We start from the raw sequence: 25678 nt of genomic DNA, 5'->3' as shown, positions 1-25678 counted from the left end.
GATGTTTTTCTGTTCTGCCTGAATGTTTTTGTTGTTTGATGCATGTGATGTTTGTTGGATTACCACAAGTGGTGCACACCACATGATTATGTATTGTTTGAAACACTCAAAATGCATCTCAAATGTTTACGTCCACCCAAGTGTTGGAGATAAAAGTTTTAAAAACTGTACATACTTTTAAAAATATTTTTTTCCTGCATTGAAGGGAAGCAGAAGCACGTCTCTTTGCTGCAGGAAAAAACCTGCTGATGCGCAAAAGTGTCACGGATGCGTCTTTTTGTGAAGGAGCATGTTCTGAACAGTAGCATCCACATAGAACCTGTTGTCAAGTTATGTTATGTTAAAGATACTTGTATAGCGCACCGTCACCAACGGAATTGGTCCCCAGGCGCTCCGGCAGATCTGTAAACAGGAGGGACGGGATAGGGTTAGTTGGGAGGAGGGGAGCAGGAGAGTGGGAGAAGTGATGTGCTGTTAGCAGCTTCAGCTTGTTATACACCCAGTGCTGGGCTTTGGTGCTAGTTTCGGATTGGGCGAGACCCGAGTGCTGTAGGTGATGATTATGTGTTGTTGATGTGATGTGGTAAAGTGCATGCGGATTGCTGGGAGAGAGATGGTTTTGTGGCTTTGTGTGGTTTATGTATTCAGAAGATTGAGGGTTGGGTTAGTGGGTCTGTATCCAGATTCAGGTCCTTCTGATTCCGTTAGAGTTGTATCCCTGTGGGATAGACAATGACAGAATTATAGACGAGAGGACAAATACAAGTGCAGGACAATGAAAAGGCAGGAGGAGTAAACACTTCAGTCTCTCGTGTACTCACTGCACCGAGGAGTCTTGTGTCTTAACTTAACGTTGCTTCCATGATACGTTCCTTATTTCTTACCATGGATAGGAGCAGAGGGTTACGGCCACAAGGCAGTTCCATGGGTCCATGTTTCAATTTGTTGCCAATACTTTGATTTTATCAGGGTTGATTTATCGAGGTACAGCAATCTCTCATAGTGCTAGTGGTAGCATACATGTTCCTGATAACTTCACCAAAAAGATGGGTGCCGTCAGCAGAGTTTGAAAATGGGAGACTGCTCTGACAAATCATTTCTGTATAAAGATTCAAAAATCGAGGCCGGATATCTGGGGTCGAGAAGACGAGGCAAAAGAGCCCAGATCTACAGATATTAGTATTGCTTACCAAAAACAATATGAATTGGATCTGCAAGTACAGGGATTCCAAACGAGTCAGGAAGAATTGATTGTCAATGGGGTTGAATGCCGCAGAGAGATCTAGAAGGTACCGAGGCCCGGCATCACCGCTGTCGACCTCCCTCAACTGGTCAGGTATGGTTTTAGTGACCAGTTCTGTGCTGCCCGGAGCCTGGGTGGGCAGGATCAAGTGGATTCAAGTTTTGTCAAATTCAGCGATTTATAATCACTCTGATGTTATATAACGTTTTACTTGTTGACTCGGCTTTGCTAAACTTTGAAATGTTCTACTAATGCAAGATATATCTTTCTTTGTCTATGAAATGCAGAAATTCTCAAATTCAGGTGTAGGCATCCACAATCAATACATCATCATGCTTTACATGGTTGTAACTTTTATAATTATATGTATATAAGATGTCTAACTACGCTGTGATACCTGCGGGTTTGGGCGTATTATAAATGCAATAAATGAAATGAATAAATACATAAATGGTAGTGTTCGCCCCTTCGAAGAACAATTGGTTATTCATGTAATGAAAAGTCTTCATTTACCACATACTTGTGTGGTAATAGGTAAGTAATAAGGTGTTCCCTGCTTATCCTTTATTTTAGGATGTCTTCATGTATGTTGTTCCTTGATTTTGTAGAAAATAAAGTTCTTTTGAGTGTGAGCTGTCACCTAAGCTATAACAAATATAAAAAATAGAATGAGGAGGGGCTGTTAAAAAAAGAGCTCACACTTCTTCTTGCCATTTCTTACCCTAGCTTTACCCTCAGCATTCTGAAAGGCTCCAAGATGACCCTTTCCATGGGCAACTATGCTACCTTCGAGGTTGTTCTACATCGGGCATCCAAGAAACATCCAAAGCACCATGATTTCCTGGGTCTGTACACACTGGACAGCCATCAGCTTTCTGCTCAAACTCATGGACTTCTGGGTAAAGATCAGTATTTTACCATGAATAAAGCAAATCTGGCTATGTTGATGCTTGCATCATTGAATGAACTGTGTTAGTATACACTGAGGAGTGTAATGCTGGCGAGTCAGCATTGTTGACATGTTTAGTTTGGGCTGTTAGGTCTCGCCTGCAACACCTATATGCTGAAACTATTGCATTGGAGTACAGATAGGAGGGACACACAGTAATGACATATGAGGCGGGACACAGAGTCTGAAGGTGTTGTTTGGTTATGTCCCTTCCCATTCCTTAGACTCGGACGCTGCAAGGATTTCCTGTGTTTAGCTTGTCAATTAGCCAGTTTGGTCTGCCTCTTGTTTGATGTAGTTGGACTCATCACACTGTGAACTGATGTTTTGTTTTATTTGTATGTAGACAAATCTATACCAGTTTGTATCACTACTTTGGACACTTGCCCAAGGTTCCTCATCTACACATCCTTCTTCCGTTACCAATGGGAGAAGTGACAGGCAGTCTGCAACTTAATTTTTAGGTACAGGGATATATGTCACTGCAAATTTCTATTCCTGGATTGCTCATGCCCACCTATTTATACTTGGTGATGCACATATATTATGTTCCATTTATTCATGTACTACCGCAACTTTCTATCCCAATCCCCCTGTGTGGTAAAGTATAGAGGCTGGGCTGCACTCTGTCATTGAGGTTGCTGCAAGAGATGCGGACACAGCTTTCCAGAGACCATCTAACCATGCTACCAGGGGCCGCTCTAAGTAGGTAGCATGCCAAGAGACTAATTGCTGCATTACAAGTTCAGTGGTAAGTTGGGCGTTAACTCCTCCAGACGGAATTAGTTACCTTTCTGCTGTCTGGCAGAATTACCACCATATTACAGGTTGTATGCACAAACCATCGGGAGTAACAGTAATTCTGACCAGTGCTTTGGCAGAATTACTGTTGGAGCAGGTTAAACTTGACTCTAATTACGCTGGCGGAATAGCACCGGGCAGAAATAGCACCATGGCGGGAATAGGAAGTCAGGCAGTGGCCCTCTTTGAAAATCGAATGCACCCTAAATCTCCCATTTTCTTTTGCCATCTGAACACAGGAGTACCTGGAAAGATGACAAAAGAGAAAGGGAAAGGCAAGGTGCCGGACATGAGGCTGTGAAATAGAAGTTCAGTGAGGCTGAGCTGCAGGTCCTCAGATGAGGATATGGCCAATACTGATTAGCTATATGGCTCAAAATACAGGAGGACATCTGGGAAGAGGAAGGCTGTCATCTGGGTCCCACAGGACAAGGGGGACTACAGCAAGCACTGGAACGACCTCAAGGCCAGTGTCTGCTGCCTCCTGGTGAAACACCGGCACAGGAAGGGATTGAGGGTGTTGGGAGTACAGAAGTCGGAACCAGCAGCCATGGCAATGTTGGTGCGTATGAAGGCTCTCCCATGAGAATGCACTGTGCAAATGCTGATCCGATGCATGTGCCCCCCCCCCCAACATAGATGGGCCCAATGTACAGGGAATGGAAAACCACATGGCACATGGCAATGTGTACTGCTACTGCATGCATGTGAAAGGGAAGGTGGGAGACTGTACACATGCATTTGCACTGGAGGGAAAATGTGCATGTGAGCCCATGCAACCAAGAGCAGCACCCATGTGTGCTGAGAAAGACCAAGTGACAAGGTGAACCCCCCTGCGCCACCACATCTATAAGCCACATTGCCAGCCCAAAATGCATGTACGTTTACTACCCTCAGCTGACGTTACTCCACCTTTCATTAGCCCTTCTCATTGGCCTGCACCAGACCTTACCCATAAAACCACATGTTTGTAGGATGACCATGTAGCATGAGTTACAGCCACCTACAAGTATGCTGGATCTGTATTTGTGTATTTATTCAAATTGATATAGAGCTTTTGCTAAGGCGCTAGCACATTACAAAACAAACAATGCATTCTCGGTAAATCAGAACAGAAGGGCAGAGACGGGATGGGAGGGTAGAGACATGTGGCTATTGGAGAGAGTGGATAGGAGATGGGTTTTGAGATTGCTTTAAAAAATATGGACAGAGCAGAACGATTGAATAGAAAGAAGGATAGCGTTCCAATGTTTGGGGTAAGCAAGGCAAAGGAACAGAAATGAGAGGACGCACAGGGGGATTTAGGGACAGAGAGAAGAAACTGATTCTGAGAGTGGTGAGTGTACAGGGAAAAGACTATAGTAAGGTAAGTTAAGAGAGGTAAAGGGAGCGAGACGATGGATACACTTAAAGACGATGGAGAAGAAGTGATAAAGAAGATGCGATATGAAATGGAGAAGAGATATATAGAGTAAAGAGGATGTATTAGAGGACAGAGAAGAAAGAGCAAAGGGGAGACAAACAGAGGGGTTGTAGACACAAAATAAGAGTCAGGAAGGCCAAGGAGAAGAGCAGAGCAATAGTTGACATGAGAGAAAACTAGACTCGAAAGAAAAAGCTTGGTAGCATGAAAAGAGAGATGGGGGCAAACACAGTGGATATTGAAAAAGAGCATTGCAACAGGATGAAGACTGCACAGCATGTCATTGTCCATCCAACAGGTTCACAGTTAACTCAGGGGAATGAGGTGGGGCCATCCACATCCCAGGGCATGTACACCGTTGCAAGCCCATTCAACTCCACCCCTGAACTGCTATACCATGGGAAAAGCAGGAGGAAAAGCAGGAGGATCCAAGGAGACAGCCAAGCCAGAGCCCAGCAGCAGCACCATTGCACCTGTGCCAAGTGGAGACACAGCCACATTCTCCACACATGTGCCAATGTGCACATCCACCAGCAGTGCACATGCCACTGCTGAAACTGCACCTGATGGCAGAACAGCACATCCACAGCCAGCCCCTGTGGTTGTGTCTGAGGAGGCACAAGCAGCCCCTGCCATCCATTGCCCAACACCCGCACCTGCCCATTATCAGCCTGACTCCCCCTCATTACCTGAGGCAGATAACCAAGCACATCTGCTGAGTAACCTGGATACATGGAGTGAAACTAATGCCAGGTTTCAGGTCCCCCTGCTTCAGCCACAACACTCTCCATAGCCCACAGTGCATGCCTCATCATTCTCATCATTCCATCAATGCAATCTCGAAGAGGCTGGATGCAATGGACACAATGGAGCAGCAGCACATCCGCATTGAGAACCTTGCAGAGACACTGGTGCAGCATCTTCAAGCCATCAGTGACGGATTGTCACAAAGGATTGCAAGGTTCTTGTACCAACTGCTGCCTTAACTGGGCCAAATGGTGAGGGAGCTCACAGAGGGCATCTCAGCATTTGCTGAATCAATGCACACCAGAATGCTCCTGACCCTCCAGCACATCCGGGCCCAGGAGTATGACCCAGTCACCCCACAGAGGGTTCATTGGCTGGGAGCCCACGGCAATACAACAGCCTGGAAAGAGGCCACAGAAATAATATTGATATTTCTTGACAGTATTTCAGTGGGCACAAGGGAGGAGGTTGGGAATGGGTGTTGGGGATGGTGGAGGTGGGCGGGAATGGCTGTTGGGAGGATGGGTGTTTTGCACATTTATGAATAAGATGCATGTTCACTTCAACACATGTAAGGACAATGCTTTTTGTGTGAATTTGAAATATTTTATTTAATACGTGGCTATGTACAAAAGTGTGCAGCAAGTAAAACGAAATGTGTCTTGAAAAAATAGTCTGTTAGTTCTTGCTGCAACAGTCGGCCGTCTCTGCCTTCCTCACGTTCACTGTGTGACAGCAGGTTGCATGCAGAAAGTGAGTCATGGTTCTCTGGGGGAGGCATGTCTTCATTAGGGGGCAGGGAGACATGTTGCCTGAGTCAGATGTTGTGCAGCATGGTACAGATGGCAAATATTTGCCTGACCTTCTCTGGCCTGTACATCAGACTCCCCTCCACTCTGGTGTAGACACTCGAAATGTCCCTTAGTAGGCAGGTCTGCTCGATGCCTGGTCTTGACTTGCGCATCATTGGACGCCACCTCCTGTGGTGTACGTGGATTAAGCACAGGTGCCATCAGCCATGGGAGATGGGGGTGTCCACAGTCGGCTGCAAGAGAAAAGGTCCCGGGTGTCAGACACAGTGCATTGAGAATGTGGGCCATTTATCCCTCCTCAACTCTCTCCTGTGCTCCTTCTTCATTTTTTATAGCACCTGTTCTGTCTCCCCTTTTCCTCCCTGGGCTTCACTGCTATTCTTTATTTCTCTCAGCTTACCACTTGCAAAAACTTTTCCTTCTGATCCCCTCAAATTCAGTCCCTTATCTCTTCTACTTCCACACTGCCTACTTCCCATTCCCCCTATCCTTCATCCCTCCCATTCAGTATTTCCTCTTCCCCCAGTAAAATTTGTTAAGAGAGAAAGAACTTTGTCATGGGGACAGCAGTGGCCATGAAGTATACTTGCATCCCTGTTGTGGTCTGCAGGGGTGTTGCTAGGTCTGGAAAAGATCAGGGGCTACGCTAATGTCGGGATTGTCAGGACTCAGGGTTAGCCTGACTTTTGGTTGTAGACCCTTGAGATTCTATCCATTCTACAACCAAAAGACCAGGGGCTATAGTCCCCTAGCCCCCCCCCCCCATCCTCCCAGAAACGCCTCTGGTGGTCTGAAAAACAGAGAATGCGTTCACTCCAATAAAAACATGTGAGATTACAATGTGTGGTTTTTAATTTTTATATCATTGCAAATGGCATGCTCAGTTTGTTACATTGCGTTTGTTATGTTCATCATGAACACTGTGTGCTGAGTTGAGAGTCTCAACTGCATGTAAAGTACATGAATGAATTAGCTCAGTGCTGGTCTATTTCTTGTGTGCTCTGTTTATTTGTGGGGATGCATGCATAGATTTAAAGCTAGGGAGCATTTAATACTGCCTGCAGTAAAAGTCATATGCACCACAACATGAAGCCCGGTGCTATCCCTTAGTCAGGGCCCTGAATAAAGATACATTTTTGCAGTAAGCTAATCTCCACGCTAGAACTCAGAGAAATACATAAGACTGTGCATGAGACTGTAGTGGCCTGGATATAAAAATATCTAACAATGCGCACAGTGTGCTGGTAGGTTCCACTTGCTAAGAAATTAAGCCTTGACATAAGCTTCGGTGTGGCAGTTCTAATGTTGATCCTGCTCTGGATGCTGACATGGATCAGGGATATTAGCTCTGCAATAGTTTCCCAGTTCAGCTGGAACAGGGTTATCAGCTGGACATCAAATAATGCCCAGGGTGAGGGCCTGACCCCCCAGGCAAAGCGTGCTTGCCTGGCATGAAGTCTCCTCCTACTCTCACCTCCGTGTGCTCTGTGTGCTGTTCCAGCCTCTGCACCTCAATGTAGAGCAGGAGGTGCTGCATATACCATTGTGCAAATGCTAGTGGCAACGTGGTGTTGGAAAGGGTGTTTAGGTTAGGTGGGTGAGTGAATTGGGTGCACCTGTTGCTTGATTTCCATCACCTGTATGCATTTACCTCAGCATTCTAAGTGCACTGTATTTTTGGCGGATGTACTGCCCATTTTCGGCGGTATTTCTACTTGTAATATGGTGAAAATACCATTTTGCATCTTGGAGCTAATTCGACCATATGCCAGTGCTAATTCTGCCCATTTCCAGGTTCCCCTAATTCACTGGTGTGGTGAAAGAGGTGGTAATTCAGTTAACACTACTTTTACTGCATACTGCCCACTTCGTAATGAGCCCCCAAGTGCCAACACTTACCTCTCAAACTCTTGACTTCCCAAAGGGAGTGGAATGGATATGGTCCCATGAGTTCAAAATCAGGTAACTTGTTTGTTGAGTGGCACTACCCAAATGAAGGAAAGTGGAGACATTTGCTCATGTGGTGGGAGGGATGAGGCAGCCTCACGCACAGGGTATTTTATTACAGAAGCATGAAGGGTGAGCATATATCTCAAGCAGATAGCATAGAAATGTTATCTAATTTGGGTGGGTGGGATTTACACAGTAACTAACACTCAGCAGCAGACTCCCTCATATCTTTATCACTTTTTTTTTAAAATTACTGCCTTCTTGTCTGTTAATCTCTACGGTATCGGACTTGTTCCTTACACAGCCTCTTTCCTCCTCAACTTTCTCCTGTGTTCCTTCTTCCTTCTTTATTGCACTTGTTCCTTCTCCCTTTTTCCTCCCTGGGCTTGACTATTTTTTTGTTCTCTCACCTTATCACTTGCAAAATCCTTTCCTTCTAATGCTCTCAAATGCAGTCCCTTATCTCTTCTACTTGCATACCGCCTACTTTCAATTCCCCCTACCCTTCATTCCTCCCATTCAGCCTTTTCTCTTCCCCCGGTTCTGTGCATTATTTCTCCAGCCCTGTGCACATTTGGTCTGTTGGCTCTCTAAACATCTCATTCTGTCTATTGGCTCCATATACATTTTGATTTGTGCGTTCTCTTTCTCTCCCTCCTGTGTGTTCTGCTCTCTCTCTCTGCTCACTACCAATTCTTTCTCTTTTCCTCTTACTTTCTGTCTCTTGGTTCCATTGCATTCTGCTAGTTTCTTGTCCTAATCTGGCTCGACTCGTAATGGTCGTTATGACCGTCTCTACCAGTCTCATTTCCATATTCTCTCTTCGTTCAATCTTCTGCCCTCTATCACCCCCTTTAAGTTCTCCCTCTCTTTCTCGTTCCCTCTCTCCCACATAGTCTCTCCCTCCTATTTTGCATTCTTTCCTTTCCAATTCCAGCACTCGGTCTCCCTCTCTTCTTCCTATTTTGTCTCCCTCCTTCTCCTCCTATTTTGTCTCACACCTTTTCCATCATGTTCCGTCTCTCTTCGTTCACTCCTGCTCCATCTCCCACCCTCCTCCTTCAGTTCTGTAGAATTTCCATTCCTATTCTGCTCTCCCTCCTATAATGTCTAGCTCCTCTTCTGTTTTAGTTTACCCTCTGATCCCATTCCATTCATTTTGCTCTCCAGTTTCAGTTCACCATTCTGTCTCCCTTGTCCTGTCCCTTTATATGTAATTCTCTTGTTCTCAAACATCCTCTTAGCTTATTCTCCTCCTGCTCTGTCTCTCTTCTGCTTTCTGACATTCTGATACTCCCTGGCATCCTTGCTTTCCATCTCATTATTTTCACCACCAGCCCTACCCCCAAGTCGGGGAGTCTGCTGCAAGTAAAAGAAAGTAAGCACAATGTGCAGTGGACTCTTACATGCTGTGTTAACATTTTTGAATGTAGCACCTGACTGAAAAGCAGAATGAAAAGGCAGTGATTGACACAAGACAGCCAAAGAACTGCCTTTGCATTCGGCCTTTCAGTGACATGCTCCTTTCAGAGAGTTAAAGGGGAAGTTCACTCAAAAATGGTATCATCTTAAAATATTGGCAATAATTAGAAATATTTACATTTATTTTGTAAATGTTCTGTGTAAACTTATCTGCAAATGGGCCTCCATGTTCTGACTTGGAGGTATCCATTTTGTATGCAGAAACACTATCATGTGTTTTTTTATTCTCTACTCTCACGGCAGTAATCATGCAGGAGCCCCCTACTGGGAGCTGGAGCTTGTCACTGCCAGAGAGCAGAGAATGAAAACACACGTTCACAGGGCAGGCAGTCCTATACATGCCAATCGTAATACAACCAACAAACCCTTTTCAGAAAAATCTGAAAATAGTTTGTTTATTGTATTAGGATGACAGGCATTTTTCCCTGACGAACGTGGAATCTGGACGGCTAAATCGAAGGACTTGCATCAGCTGGCTAACGCGCTTCCTGGAGGAGGCGGAGCTGGGTTCGGTCACGTGACCTGGCACGTGACTTTTCGTGGCTATAAAACAGCAAGGCCACTACCCTTGCGGCGCTAAGCCCGTCAGGAGCAAAGGGCGCTGACTGTTCCACGGCTGTTCGACGCGGACGGCGCGACTTGTGATCGGGAGTCTGCTACGGATAGCCACAGAGACACCTTGCACAGCCAAAAGTACAGGGTAAGTAGACACGGCGTAATAATTGTTCACCTTACTAAATTTCCCTCGCCGTGTATGGATGAGAACATGCGCTTGCGAAGCACCAAGCAAGGGGAAGAGTGTCCACTCAAAGAAGACCCAAGGTCTGCAATGAAACATGTCCCACATCCTCATGCACCATGTCGAACCAGCCCACAAGCGATGAGAGCGGAGGGCAGTCTTACCACCGCCAACAACTCACAAAAAATCTGCTTACTAAGTGACCTCCCAACGGATCCAGTACGCGCAGTGGCGGTTAAGGACACAATCAGGGAGAAGGAGAAACAGGTCTCAAATGAGACTATACAAATTATAACACCATCTGAGGCAACACACAGCGCAGCGAAACTGGCCGAGTCGCAGTCTTCCGGAGGGGAGACTAGACAAAGCCTTACCTGCGACCCTGTACAAGCCAGGAAGTGTGATAAAGACCCAAGCATTGCACTGGGCCCCAGCAGCAACACGCTCACGAAGGCGAACCGGAGCACAGCGGCCTCATCAATCAGTGCTGATGGCCATAAAGACAACGCTGAGCACAAACAGCAGCAGCAAAATACAGGAAATAAGCACAGTTTAGCTCCAACAAGGAATGTGAAGGCACAAGTACATGCTCCCACTGACGAAGACAGTGCACAAGTCTTGTCAGACCAGACAGGGATACCACCAGAACTACAAATAAACATTTGTGCAGTCAGTAAACTTTCAACGGATCATAATTGCAAAAAGAGATCAAGAGATAAATGCACAAAAAGCATTAAGAAAAAGCTATCACCACCTAAAAAACAACAAGCCAGCAGAGGCAGCACGATTAAAAAGCTAACATACACAAGACTGCGGAAAAATCAATCTCTGCAAATTTTGACCGATTTTTTTGAATTTCAGCCACACACAAAAATCAATATGTGTGACGAAATCTCTGACGCGGAAATGCTCGCAGTAGAGACTGATTTGCCACCCCCGGCAAAACAAAGAAAATGCAAGCATATAAGTAAAGACTTCCCTGACTTACCAATAACGCCTGAAGCTCATCAAGCAGAAGTAACGGAGCTCCGAACCATGGACAAGTCAGATGGACTTATTAACAGAGAAACAGCCCCGGAAATGCCTGCTCATAGAGGAACTCAACGTATGAGCAATATTCAGGATCAACAAACTACGGAACAACAAACGAAAGATGAGCAGCAAACAACACAAAGTGAGATTGGGGAAGAAAACACCACACTGAGGAGTGATCTCTCACTCACAAAAGATAACCATACTAGGGCTCCTTCGGTACAAGACTCAACACCAACAAATACACCGTCAGGACAAATGGATGGTGCCCTAAGGAAAGCAAACTTACTCTACTTCCCAGGCATTGATAACAGTGAGAATCCTACAGAAGGTGATCGACAACACCCCACAACCCCTAAGGACTTCACAGAAGCACAGTTCAATTTCTCAACAGATGCACAAGTGCATGAGCTCAGAAAAGTGGCCACCGAATTTCTGACAGCTACAGATGGACACGCAACCCAAGAACATTCACTTGCGAATTCAATTACTTCCGCGAAAATAAACAGCACCCCTAAAGACAGGAGGGCGTCAGTAGCAAAAGAAATCATATCCAGCATACAAGAATCAAACATACATCGACCATTGGTAAACACCATGGCACCCACAAACATAGGGAATGCCAGTCAATCAACACAAACACTAAGTAAGCGGTATTCTGACTCCGGGTCAATACATCACGAAAACATGAGTCAGCAAACAGCACACTCATCACAAGAGATGAACACAAAGAAAACGGATCTTCAAGGCATAATGTCAGTGATAACCATCGCACTGAACCCTTTCTGCAAACTTTATGAAACATTGCATGAAACGGTGAAAGATCAGCAGGTGATGTTAGCTATGATCCTCACAAAAGTATTGTACTTAGAGACCTATATAACAACAAAGGAAACTGTTTCAGAGCCAAAAGACAAGCTGGATACACAAGGACCATATTTAAAAAACAAAGGCGCAGCACCATATCTTCATGCTCAAACGCAAACAAGGAAAGAACACACTGTACACGAAATTGGAACACAAACCAACATAGTTATCGACCTTACAGAAGAAAAGCGCGTCAGCGGCATGAGGGCCATGCAAGGTGCAGTGCAAAAGCAAACTGATGAACTCATTCTCAAAGGAAGGTCGCCGCTGCATTCAACATGCCAGGCCTCCAACACACTGTTTGTCTTAAACAAGGCGCCTGTAAGTAATCAGGTTGAAAAAGACAAAAATGAACTCATCTACTCCATTTTTGATATGACCAACGGCAAAGACAAACTGAGTCTGGAAAACCCAATGGTAAATGCAAACCACAATCTTACTATGAAAATAAACATCAAGGCATTACAAATAAGTACATTAAATAACGATAGTCCACACAGTAGACAAGTACAGGAAAAAATATCGACCACTGACAAAAAAACAAGCCAGAAGGCTACTACCACTAACAACACAAAAAACTCAAAACTGAATGAAATATACAAAAAACACAATGACATAGGTAGTTCAGCGACAAGAAACTATTCGTCTGACTCCGACCCAGTAGACGCATTATTAGATCTTAGCATCTATCCTGCTGACGAGTCTTGCTCAAGTATTACACCTGATCAACCTAAAAACAAGGCAAAATCCTATCATAAAAATCAGCACACCTCCGCAACTCCGGGAGCAATCAATAAACCTAATAAGGAGCGCGACTTCGAAACCCTAGAAGAAAGGCGTATTCGCCTAGAATATCACTTCAAATCTAATGAGGCAGAAAAACGTACGAGGACAACAAACAAGACAACAAAAACGTCAGACAAAGAAATAACCCAGAGGAAATTCAAAAGCGATAGCCACAGACAAGAGAGGGACAAGGAACGCAGAAAAGGGACAGAAGAAAGACGTAGGCAAAACAATGAAACTTTAGTAAAAACAAAGAAATCGGAACCGTCGAATCAAGTTGCACGTTCGATCTCTTATGGTGCTCAAAACAAGACAAACAATAGACACACAATGAAAAAGCATCAAGGGAGAGATGCAGACATTAGAATTGATGAAAAAGAAAAACACAGACTAAGTCCCCGTACTCAGGCAAAGCACAGGACTAAGAAACAAACCTCTGGAGATATGCATCACAATTCTAATAAACACACAAAGTACAGACGGATAATAAAGATGTCACAACAACGCTCGAACACAGAAGATCTCATTTTGAACAGGAGAACTGTCATGACCATATTTAGCAAAATTGGCAATCTACGCGAAATCCACACGGCAGACATAAAAATCGTGGAGCCATGGCATGACAGGGCGGGAGCAATCACCTTACTCCATGTAAACTCGAACACAGTATACACAAGAATTCTAAACCAAAAACTTGACATCTATAGACAGGGATTCCATATTGAGGATGTTTCAGTCCAGCATGGAAGTCTCGAAGCTCTATCCCGGAGACGACAAAGTGCCTCAAAAGACAGACATGAGAACCCTGGACAAAAGTCTCCCCTAAATCAAAAGGGGGAAAGAGAACATCAGAAAAAGTTAAATGTCAAAAAAACCCCAGTTAACCGAGAATCACATTTGGGTAAGGACCAAAATAAAAAACGCAAGGATGAGCAACAAAACTCAGAACGTAATCTGGAAACCTACTACCCAAGAGAGAGAAGTCGGAACAGAAAAGAACAAAAATCAGACAACAGTCACAAGCTAAGCAATGAAAAGGAACACAATCAAAAATCGTACAATTCAAGGGAGGAAAGTCGAGATAGAAAAGAACAGAGACCAGTCAACAGTCAGAAACCTACAAGCACAATGGTTCTAAAAACAGCGGAGCTGCAGAAGAGCGCACAACCAAAGATAGACACATCTCGAAACATCAAAACAGGGCTATGGGCTTGGTTGCCCAAAATGCTCGCAAATCATCGGACTCAATAGCCATCCATGAAAGGAGACCCATCTACATGCGACACACCAAATGAAAGGCCGACACGACTAACCCTATGCTCCTGGAACACCAGAGGTCATTCCCACCTAACGATGCCGGGTGGCCCAAACTTAGGGGAATACGACATCATTTGCCTACAGGAAACGTGGCTTCAAACAACCCCAAGATTGGAAGGATATCAAATCATTCTCGTCCCGGCCATCAGAGGAAGTAAGGGGCGTCCAACCTCAGGATTGCTGATAGCATGTCGCAACGGAACTAGAATTCAAATTGAGAAAATCTTACTGACAAATCAATTTCTGTTAGCAATTGTAATTTCGGTGCAGGTTCAGAGCAACCAAAATGCACAATTCAGAAACGGATACTGGAACCCAGCGGCAATAACAACAAAAAGATTCATTGACTTGTGTGAGAATCTACTTGTAACTGCAATGATTGACTACCCTGCAGCAGATATCATCATGTGCGGCGATCTAAACGCCACTTGTAATGAGACAAAAAAATCAACAACAGTAGCACAACAGGCTTCAGCACATAGAGGAAAAGAATTGCTAAAGTTTTGTGAGCCACATGGTCTTCATAACTTAGACGTTGCATTTCCAGCATCAGATAGGCCACCCACGTGGGAGCGTCTACCCGCAATAGCCACTATTGATTACATATTTGTATCTCAGTCGCTATTACCAATCACTGAAGCATTTACGATACATCGCACATCCATGAGCGACCATAATCTACTTGAAACAGCCTGGTCTCTAACTAGCAAAATAAACACGCATTATAACACTCAAATTGAAGCCAATGCGCAAGGCCTAAGACTAAGAATAAAGCCTGCAGAGATTTGCGAAGTAACAAAGAAATACATTGAAAACAAAACTTTAGAGGTCACTAATGGAATAAATTATCAACCATTACTGATTCCATATATGCATCAAAAACGAGGAAACGGATCAGCCTACGACCAAAGTTCCAAACATGTCTTCAATAAGGAATTAGTGGAGACAAGGCGCAACTACAGAAGAGCGTTAAGAGAAACACGTAGGGCACCAAACATAGATACCACGTATGCCATACATGACATTAAGAAAAGGTACAAGGACTGGGTGAAATTTCATCGACATAAACTATACCAAGCGGATGCAGAGAAGATAACCAAAGCCCTCGTCACCAACAACAGCCGAGAATTCTGGTCTCTAATAAAGGACGCAGACAAAACATCGAATAATCAGATCTTAAATAATATCAATCAAGCAACTTGGGTAACGCACTTTACAAAAGTTTTTCGATCAGCCTTATGCACATCTGATAAAGAGCAACAAGTAGACACAGTACTTTGGGTTGACTTACAACAAGAAGATGATATCATGAATATCATCACCAAACTAAAAAACTCCAGAGCACCAGGCCCAGATGGGATTTCAAACGCAGAGTTAAAAAGCCACCCAAAAGAGTGGGCAAGTCTAATGAGTGTCATATTTCGGCGCTGTACAGAAACTCAGTCCATACCACACTCTTGGACCAAAGCGATAATCATCCCAATCTATAAAAAAGGCAACATGAACAATCCCGACAATTTTCGCCCGATTGCCCTATTGGATGTAATGGGTAAGGTGTACGCCTCACTCCTAATGTCCAAATTTCTAATATGGGCAGCAGGAGCTAAATGCAATGACCCATTTTCAAACAGGATTCAAGAAAGGCACAGGCACAACTTGCAACATCCTATTATGCAGCAGGCTGAAAGCAAACACACTGCAAAACAAGCAACATCTATATGTTGTATACATTGATTTTACTCAAGCCTTTGACCGAGTGGAAAGACTAACATTATGGGATAAATTAAAAGCGTGGCAATGTCCCAAGGACCTACTTGCTCCAATCCAAGCACTACATCGCGACACCTCAATGAAAGTTCGTTTGAATCGTAATGGACTGCTATCAGACGAAATTTACAGTGAACGAGGTGTAAAACAAGGATGCCCGTTAGCTTCTGCACTCTTCTTGACTTACATTTGAGATATCAACTGCATAAATGAAACAACGAGAGCATTTCCGCCAAAGCTGGGGCAAACGAAGATCGGGCACCTTCTGTACGCCGATGATTTAACCATATTCGATCAGACGGAAATAGGTCTGCAGCGAAAACTTGACGCTCTTCAAACTTACGCCACAAAAAATCACTTGGAAATAAACACGAGTAAAACAAAAGTCATGATTCTTCAAAACAACGGTAACAAAAAAAGAAATCAACAAAGAAATATCTTTAAATGGCATCTGGGAGAAATTAATCTCGAGACCGTTGCCCAATGCAAATACTTAGGAGTATTAATGGACAGCTCTCAAAAAGAAACAGCCATGCAGGCAGAACTTTATGCAAAGACCAAAAAACTAGCTGCCCAAGCTAAATTTGTGGATGGCAAATTTGGAAAATTCTCCCTAGTACCAACCATCAATTTCTATAAAATGAAAGTGGTACCGACAATCACGTATGGTACAGAAGCAATGCCCACCTTACCAACAGGTTTGTGGTCCAAGTTGGAAGCGCTGTTTTGGCGCATATTCCTACATCTTCCACCTTCAGTATCAGGGACAGCAATCAGGCGTGAATTGAGCCTCCTATCGTTAGATTGCACAGTCCTTTGCAATTCCCTCATGCTGTACAGAAAATGTCTAATTGCACACAACAACGAATTCTTTAGGCTACTAAAATGCGAAATGGACAGCAGAAAATGCAAAATGCTAAACGACTGGCAAGACAAAAACCAACTAATTCTGAAGAACATCGCATCTGAAGATCAACAGCTCATAAGCAATCCGTGCAAAATACTAAAAAAACTAAAAGACAACGATTGGGCTACGACAATAGATAACGCATCCAAACTAAAACTCGCTTTGCATCTCCCTGGTAACACTCTAAAAAGGAATGAGTTACAAAGATATGTCAACCAATGCCCAAGCAAACACGTACGAAATGCAATCCTGCGCGCACGGCTAAACTTGTATAAAACAAGGGAGATCCTACATATTTGCGGCCAAGATACAACAAATGGATGCCGTTTCTGTGAAAACAACTTTGACCCTCCAAAAGAAACACTAAGGCACTTAATCATGAGCTGCTCAGCGCAGCTAGCATCAGATCACAATATCTTGCCCCGATGGCAGGGTTTGATATTTTGGCAGAAGAAGAGACACGGTGGGCTCGATTAATAGGAGGGGAAAGAACAACATGGCAAATTGCAATGGCGCAAATGGTCCGACACATCGAAGTCAATCTATTAAATGAAAACGATAAGTAACAGATAACGGAACCAGATGAAACGGATGCTGTAATAATTTAGACTAATTCAGTCTAACGCTGCGCGAACTTAACAACAAAAGAGAGAAACACCCTGGCAAAGACTCTGATGATAACGATGATGATAGAACTTGCATTTTGTATTGTAAAATCATATTTTTTGATCAAACAATAAAAAAAAAAAAAAAAAAAAAATTAGGATGACATTCATAAGAATGCCTGCTCTATGAACGTATGACCTAGGCAAACAAGTCCTGTGGTCCAGTGGTGAAGGGCCAACCCTATCAACCAAAAGACCTGAGTTTGATTAACAGGATGTGTTTAGCTTGCTTAGGAACTGACTCCTGTGGCCCAGTGGTGAAGGGCCAGCCCTATTAAGCAACAGACATCAGTTCGATTCCCCTTATGTCAGTTTTATTGTGCATCAAATTTTGTTTTAAGAATAAGCACTATTTGATGCACGGGAATAAAGGACAGACTGGCACTCAAACTAGGGTCTGGTGGATGAAGGGGTTAACCCTACATCACTGGACCTCAGGAATCCATTGTGACTGCAGTGCTCTTTGAAAAGTGTTTGCTGTATTAGGATTTGCAATCATAGGACTAAAACTGGGTTTTGGACACATCCCTATATGTCAAAGGTACGTGACCTAACTCACCCTAAATTGGCATTTCTCCTGTTTAATCATGATCCCAATCTGTTTTAGAATAGTCGGAACATTTTCAAACACTCATCATGCTTAATGACATCTACGAATGTTAGAATGTCACCCTGAAAACATTTCACACCGGTGAAATAACTTCTCCAGGACTCTTTGGAAAACAGCTATGGATGATGCACGCCCAGATGGCATCCTTTTAAGCTATAGGCCAAAGATGGGGTGATAAATGATGTCAAATATCTGGAGTGTTCATGGAGTTCAATCTGATGGTATGCACAAATAAATCTAAAGTGTAAGAGGATTCAATTCAACACTACAGCTAAGTCAATGCCTAGTCTGGGATACTGAATGGAAACCCTTATTGATATATCTTTATGGCCAGTTCATGCGTTCTGGATGACTACCCCTATATAACACCCCTCTCTTGGAATCCCCCTGACCCCACTGAGCCAAGAAGTAGTTCTGTTTTGCAAGTTTAAACGGTTTATTTGCTAATTTAAACAATATATATATATATATCACACTTTATAATAAATTAATAATTGAATATCACACTTAATCTGAGCAGTAATCAATAATGGGTAGTCCGGCACTAGCACACTTGTGAATAGGAACAGAAGAATAAGGTGGTAGAGAATGCTTTATATAAGTTCAGATGGATGCAATGTTGAATGAAATGCAATACAGAAAATACTCAATATGATTTCAACAAAACAATATAATCACTTTTCTCTGGCAATCCCCTCCCCCCTTTATGCAATGCAAGGAAATGGAAGGAAAGCACACAGTTCTCAGAAATGCAATCAAATGTAATTCAGTTCACCCCAGCAAGCTTAGACTACAGAAGTTTGAAACACAGGCCCAAAATGCTTTTATATGTGCTGGCAATGAAGTGAAAAATATGCTAAAATGCTTTTAATTCCCTCTAGAGGTTCAGGGTGAGTGGTATCTAGTTAATATTAGTCCTGGCTCACTCTAGCAATGATTCAGGGATGGTTCTTAAGAGGCAAACAAATTTTTAGCAAGGAAAGCAAGGAAGCTGCTGTTTTCACACGTGGAGAAATTTGCAAATCGCAGCAAATTCGCGAGTGCGTTTTCTGCGATTGCGGCAAAAGTATTGGGAGTAGGAATGCGGTTCTAGGTTCGTTGAAAAGCCAAGATTCCCAGCTTTTCAGACAAACGGTCACGGAGATATGAGCGATATGGTAAAGGTCGTTTTTCAGATTTGAAATTTTAAAAATTCAAAGTGACAAGTACAGCTTGCAACTAGAAAATGACAGGTGACAGCTTTGCAATTGACAGGTGACAGTTAGGAGACAGTTCTGGTTAGATTAAAATAGATTGAATTATATTATTTTAATTAAGTGATTGGTTCTGCACAGTTCTGCTAGGTACTCACAATATATTTAGAAATAGAATGGGCCTCGCCACGGATCTGGTCAGGTTTTCTTCACTCGCCACGGACGGTCTCTGCGCACAGCGTCTGGGTCAGCTCTACTCTTCTGGTCTGGGTCTCTGGTTCTGATCAGGTCTGTGGGTCCGGATACAGCGGTCTCTCTCTGGATACAACACTGCTCTCTGGCAAATGGCAAGAGTTCTTGCAAAGAATTCAAACAACTCGCCTGGCTGTGAATAGTGGCAATGATTTGAGGCCTGCTAAAGAGGGATTTAGCTTGTAGTTGACCTCTCTGCTACAAATTCTGAAGTAAAGTCTTGGTCTCTGAAGGTGGATAGATTGAAGTCTCTATGTTGGCTCTCTGGAGGTTGATGGAGGTAAAGTATGGATTTTCCCGGCAGAGCGTCCCGCAGCAGATGGAATTGAATGTCTCTATCTGTCCTGACTGTCTGCTTTTATGTGTTTTGAAAGTGGGTGTGTGTGCAGCATCACTAGCCAGCCCCTCTCTCAACTGTCATTGGCCACTTCCTCCTCTTCCCCTTGATTGGGGGAATGAAATGAAGCGTCATCATGATGAGGTCTGTTTATGATACAGAGAACCCACCCCTGTCAATTTTACACACAATCTATATTTGATCAAAAAGACATATTTCATAGATACACAGTGGTTTGAAATTACATGCACCCATCATGCATTTACTGATGGTAGCCCCTGTTCAAACTCTGCTCTTCCTGGGAGCTTGCATTGAGAAATGGCAACATATTTCACTTTTTAACTGGTTTTGCAATATCGGACATTAACCCAAATTTATACACATGTGCGCAAGGAGTATGGACATTAATTGATGAAGTGTCAGATTTTTAACATGCATACATTTTAAGTAATACCCTCTTAACTGCTAGCTTGCCCCCAGATCATACCACCGGTTCTAAATACCTCTTAAAATGTGGGCAGAAAAATCACAAGAATTATGGTATCATTTAAATAATTATGACAAGTCCGTACTATGAGTTATTCATCTTTTTCTAAAACCATATTCTGGCTACAGGGGTGTGGTTTCCCAAGTCACATGGTGCAGAAACCAGTTTGTCCAGTTTCTGCCAGGCTCAGAGGCCCTGCCCCTCCCAGCTTCTGCCAAGAGGAAGCCATTTATGGCCACTTCAATAAACCCTCGGCCTGGGTCCTATGTTTAGTCTCTAGCAGTCCCTTGGTAATTCAATCAGAGAAGTGTCATATCCCTTTTGGTGGGAACAGCAAAAGGCAGCTAGGCCTGGGAACTGCTGTGGATCCAGTTTCACTCCAATTGGGGGGAAGTTGTCAAGCAGAATCCAGTTCCTTAAGCCAGGCCCCAGCTAATGTCACTTTTAGTTACCCAGTTTTATGCATTCAAATAAAACTAACCATTTTTACATATGCAGCTAGAATGCTGGGTCTAAGTTTAAAACTATGACATTAAAACAATTGCAACCTATGTGACACTCAAAAGTAGGTCACTCATCTCTTTTAAACATTTAGATTTTTAGTGTCTTTCAGTCCAAATTTACTTAAACTGCTGAAATCCACAGCTCAGCCAGTCTTGTTATAAACCTTCAAGTCACTTCAGAATATAACTTTACATTGTATCCACCTCTCAGTAAGTCTTTCTTTGGCCTGCTTTGGGTTCATCTATTCAGTTTTACACAAATGTCTGGTGTTGTTTTAAAACGCCGGCTTTCTGATAGTGGTGAGTACTGGTAATGCACCCATTTTTGGGATTTAAGAAAATGAATTCCCCACAATTCTAGGTTGCTTTTGGCAATCAGCATTGCCATTCCCAATGGTTTCAGACTACTGTTTGGGTAGTCCAATGGTGGTTTTAGGCAGTGCCCTTCTGTGCCCATAACATCGGCAAAAAGAGTGGCAGCCTATTCTTCATGCATTTCCCTGTGCATTTTCTGGGAAGCTCTGGCCATCATGATGTTTTCCATGTCAGTACTGCACAGTTTTGAGGTAGGGCTTGGATGCATGGGTAAAAACATCCCACAAGCCCCCCTCTTGCGATGGCCATTCTGTTTCACTGATGGGACTCGCAAGACCTGGGATGTTTCCTCATCTTCTTCCAATAGATGGCACAGTTCAGCATCTTTTCCTCCATCCGGTACTGATCGATCGGTTCTCCTCGCCGGTCCTGATGGGAATATTGGGCGGTACACTGGGCCCCTTGCGTCTCTGCTCCCGGTCTCCGGATCGTCCTCCTTGGCCAGCCTGCAGGTTTTCCTTCTCCTAGGACGACAAAGGAAGAGCGGCAATACCTATTCATAGACATTTCTCCCCCACCATTGATATAGTGGGGTGGCATATAAATTTATAGTCAAAACATATGAACATGCACATTTCTTTTTGCATTCAAAAACGAAAACAAACACATTGAGAAACTCAGAATTTGATAGGCGATATGTAGGATCTTTTAAGTTAGAACTGAATTAATCTGAGACAGTACCCTCTAGGATTCCAGAGGATTCCTCCAGTTGTTGTAGAGTGTGCCTGGGATGGCAACACTTCAACTGGTTAATGTGGACCCACTTGTCTTCCCCCTCTGCCGAACCGCCTTTGGGGTGCGGATCTTGTAGGCCACAGGGGAGATTTTGTCTATAATCTCAAAGGGTCCCTTCCATGTAGGCAAACATTTTCGCTGTTTGGCCTGGTTCCTTTGGAAATTGTATAGATAGACCCGGTCCCCCACCTGATATTCCTTCCTGGAAGTCTTCAGGTCATAGTGGGTCTTCATGCTATCAGCTGATCTTTCTAGATTCCGCTGAGCATAAGCAAAAGCATGTTGAAGGTGTTTCCTTAAATTCTCCACATACTCGTGAGTTGTGGAGGCATTTATTAGGGTCTGCTCTTGGGTCCTGTAGAGCAAATGCTGAGGAAGCACTATCTTGCGCCCAGTCATCAACTCAAATGGTGACATTTTGGTTGCAGATGAAGGGGTAGATCTGATGGCCATTAGGACCAGAGGTAATCGGATATCCCAACTTGGCCCAGAATCTGCCACAAACTTCTTTAATATGCTCACAATGGTTCGGTTATATCTCTCTACTGCCCCAGAAGAAGCTGGCCTGTAAGCAATATGTAACTTCCTTTTGACCCCCAGTATCTCCCACATCTTTGTCATTACTTCACTGGTGAAGTGGCTACCCCTGTCTGACTCAATCCTTTGAGGTAGACCGAAACGGGAAAAGATGTGGTTAATCATCAGGGCAGCTGCGGTTTCTGCCTTGCAATTTGGGGCTGGGAGACATTCCACCCACTTGGTAAACAAGCATGTCACAGTCAACATGTACTTATTCCCCCTAGCAGAGCGAATCACGGGGCCTACAAAGTCGATTTGTAAATCTGACCATGGCAGTGTCATCCCCCTTTTTTGGAGAGGCGCACTGTGCGTGAGGGATGATGGCTGAAATTGTGCACACACAAGACACCCCTTCAAGTATTGGTCGAGGTCCTGCCCCATGTGTGGCCAGTATGCAACCTCTCTTAAGATTTCCAGTGTTGTGTGAAACCCCCTATGACCGGCGGTGGCCGCATCATGGGCGTGACTTAACATCAGGCTTCGGAATGAGGTAGGAACCACCCACTGATCGTGGCTGTTAGGCAGAAACCTGTGCAGTTCCCTTGGGGAACACTGCAAAAGATTTAAGACTACAGGTAGAGCAGTAAACCCCTTTGGTAGCAGCCTGTACCACCCAGATTTACCTGGTAGCTGTGGCTGAGCAGTCAGACTTCTCTCAAGAAGAGTTAGGCAGTATGTAAAGTATACACAATATGTACCAAAACACAATAGCACAAGCAAACACTGACCAGAGCTTGGTTTCAAAAGTATATAGTTATTTATTTAAAATACACATAAGTTAAAAACACTCTAGCAAAAATATAGTAAAAGCACTTCAACACAGTTATAATGAAAGTAGATTCAATCCTTTCTCCTATCTAGACAACTCTAAGTAAACACCACTTAATTAAAACAGAGGTGAGTGCTTAACGTTAGATGACACTCTAGTAGTTTCCAAGAAAGGGAGAGAAAAAGCAGAAATGGGTTAGACACACCACTCTAAGGTCCAGAGCACTTGCAATAGGCTTAAAGAAGAATAAAGTCACAGGTGAGCAAAAGTCACTAGGCAGGGCCCACTCTTAGAGTAGCCGGAGCGAAAATGTGCCCAAGATCACACTGTTAGTTAGAGATTCAAAGTCTTGCAAAGAGTCAAAAAGAGGTTAGAGTGGCTCAGAAAGTTTAGCCAAAGTGTCCCAGGCACTCCCAGGTTCGAAAGCCGGGGACTAAATCTACCCCGTACAGTCGGTAGCAAGGGAAGCCAGGCAGAACACAGTACCTTAAGCGGAAAGGATCCTCCAGCGGTGGCAGTTGTTCCAGGCAGTGGCAGCAGGGCTCGACGTCGGTCAGGGGAGAAGAAGTTCTCGCTGAAGAGCAGAAGAAGAGGGTCGTTGCACTGCCCGGGAAGAAACCAGCCGCGGAGTCCTCCGGTTAAAGGGTTGGTGCCGACTTTCGCGGTATGGGGGTAAAGTGTGGTATTCCGGTTGCCGGGGTGCTTGGCACAGGCAAGGCGGCCACGAGATACCTCAAAGAACGGAAAGAAGGCGAAAACTGGTTGTCCCCACCAGTCAAGGGAAGGAGCCACTCCGTTAAGAGTTCTCCTCGGTCGTCGGGAAAAAGTGGTGAGACGGTTCAGCAGGGCTCCACCGGGTGGTGTCGTCGAAGCAGGTCGGCTCAGCTCTTCCCTCGTCGGATTCTTGGTCCTGTGGCGACTTCTGAAGTCCCAGTCCCCAAAGCCCTGCTTTTATGCAGCAAACCCCCATTCACCCAGCCTAGCTGTCACTCAACCATGCTAAGTGGTGAGCCGGGCGGCTCACCACTTGGGCCAATCAGGACGGAGTGCGACTTGAGTTACCAAGGTAACTCAGTCCAGGGTGCCTAAATCCCCCTCCACCCCTCCTAAGTACCCCAGACAGAGTGGCACCACTTTGGAGGGCTTCTGTGGAGAAGCCCGCCAAAAGTGGAACAAAGGGCTCCACTTTGGGTCAGAGTTACAGAGGCGAACACCAACGCCATTTTAGAATCAAGTTTTGGCAAAAAGTCCCAACCGGAGTTATAAAAATAAATATATAAACCGGCGGTATGTTTAAGGCTACCGTAAATAAATAATTAAATGTGTTAGCCTAAAACAATGGGAAATCCCATAGGGAAATATTCGCGGTCGAATATAAAAAGTAGTTTCCACTGCCACCAGCCAAAACTCGATCAGGGGGGACGGAGACGTGCCCCCTCGACTAACAGACCCTGGGGCAATCGAATTGCCCCAGCCAGTACGTCCACAATATGATGGTTTGTACTGGTTCTGTTCAGGATTCAAGACTAGCAAAGTCTTTGGTGACTTTACATGCCCTGGGAGACAGTAGTCAGTCCCAGGGTATGGAGTCTATGTTGGGGAGTCCCTAGGACACCCCTGGGTCACGGCACAGAGGGTGCTGTGTGACCCACATCACAAAAATACATGAGGCCCTATGGAGTAAGAGACCCCATAGCCCATTCAACACAAGGTTTAACCAAGAAAACACACTTCAACATGTCCAAGAGTGAGGGTAAAAGAGTCTCACTCTTGGCAGGAGAAAAAAATTAAACCCCAGAAATCCAGCAAAGCTGCTGGGGGACTCACTAGGTAGGGAAATTCAGCCTAAACAGAGAATTCTCCCTAACACTCGCCCCCCCCAGACTAAGGGACAGGAGGATTTAATCCACTCCTGGATGAACCTCATACCTCTAGTCGATGATATACATCCTAGAGAGTCCATCAGCATTTTGATGGTGACACCCTGACCTGTGCTCAATGGTGAAATCAAACCCTTGCAGGCAGATTGACCATCTCAATAGTTTTGGATTTTCCCCTTTCATTTGCATTAACCATCTCAAGGGTTGGTGGTCAGTCTGAATAACAAAAGTAGAACCATACAAGTATGGCCTAAACTTCTTCAGTGCCCACACAATAGCAAAGCATTCTCTTTCGATAGTTGCCCACCTTGTCTCAGGATCCTTCAGTTTCCTACTGATGAAGCAAATGGGGTGCTCCCTACCCTTCTCATCCAGTTGGCTTAGAACTGCACCTATACCTACATTGGAAGCATCAGTTTGTACAATGAAAGGTTGGTGGTAGTCAGGAGCTCTCAATACTGGAGCCTGGCA

At 44.3% G+C, this 25678-nt stretch overlaps 1 protein-coding gene across 1 annotated transcript in view; it reads left to right on the top strand.

The window, feature by feature from the left end:
- Positions 1–25678, top strand: part of LOC138566371 (inter-alpha-trypsin inhibitor heavy chain H3-like) — a 669737-nt gene that overhangs the window by 605150 nt on the left and 38909 nt on the right. The window contains exon 21 of the mRNA XM_069643540.1: positions 1970–2142. Within this exon, the coding sequence (XP_069499641.1) occupies positions 1970–2142 (173 nt within the window). The remainder of the gene's footprint in view (positions 1–1969; positions 2143–25678) is intronic.

This window comes from Ambystoma mexicanum, chromosome 2p (assembly GCF_040938575.1).
Source record: "Ambystoma mexicanum isolate Mex_15411 chromosome 2p, UKY_AmexF1_1, whole genome shotgun sequence".
Lineage (NCBI taxonomy): Eukaryota > Metazoa > Chordata > Amphibia > Caudata > Ambystomatidae > Ambystoma > Ambystoma mexicanum.
This window is presented reverse-complemented; position numbering and strand designations above follow the sequence as displayed.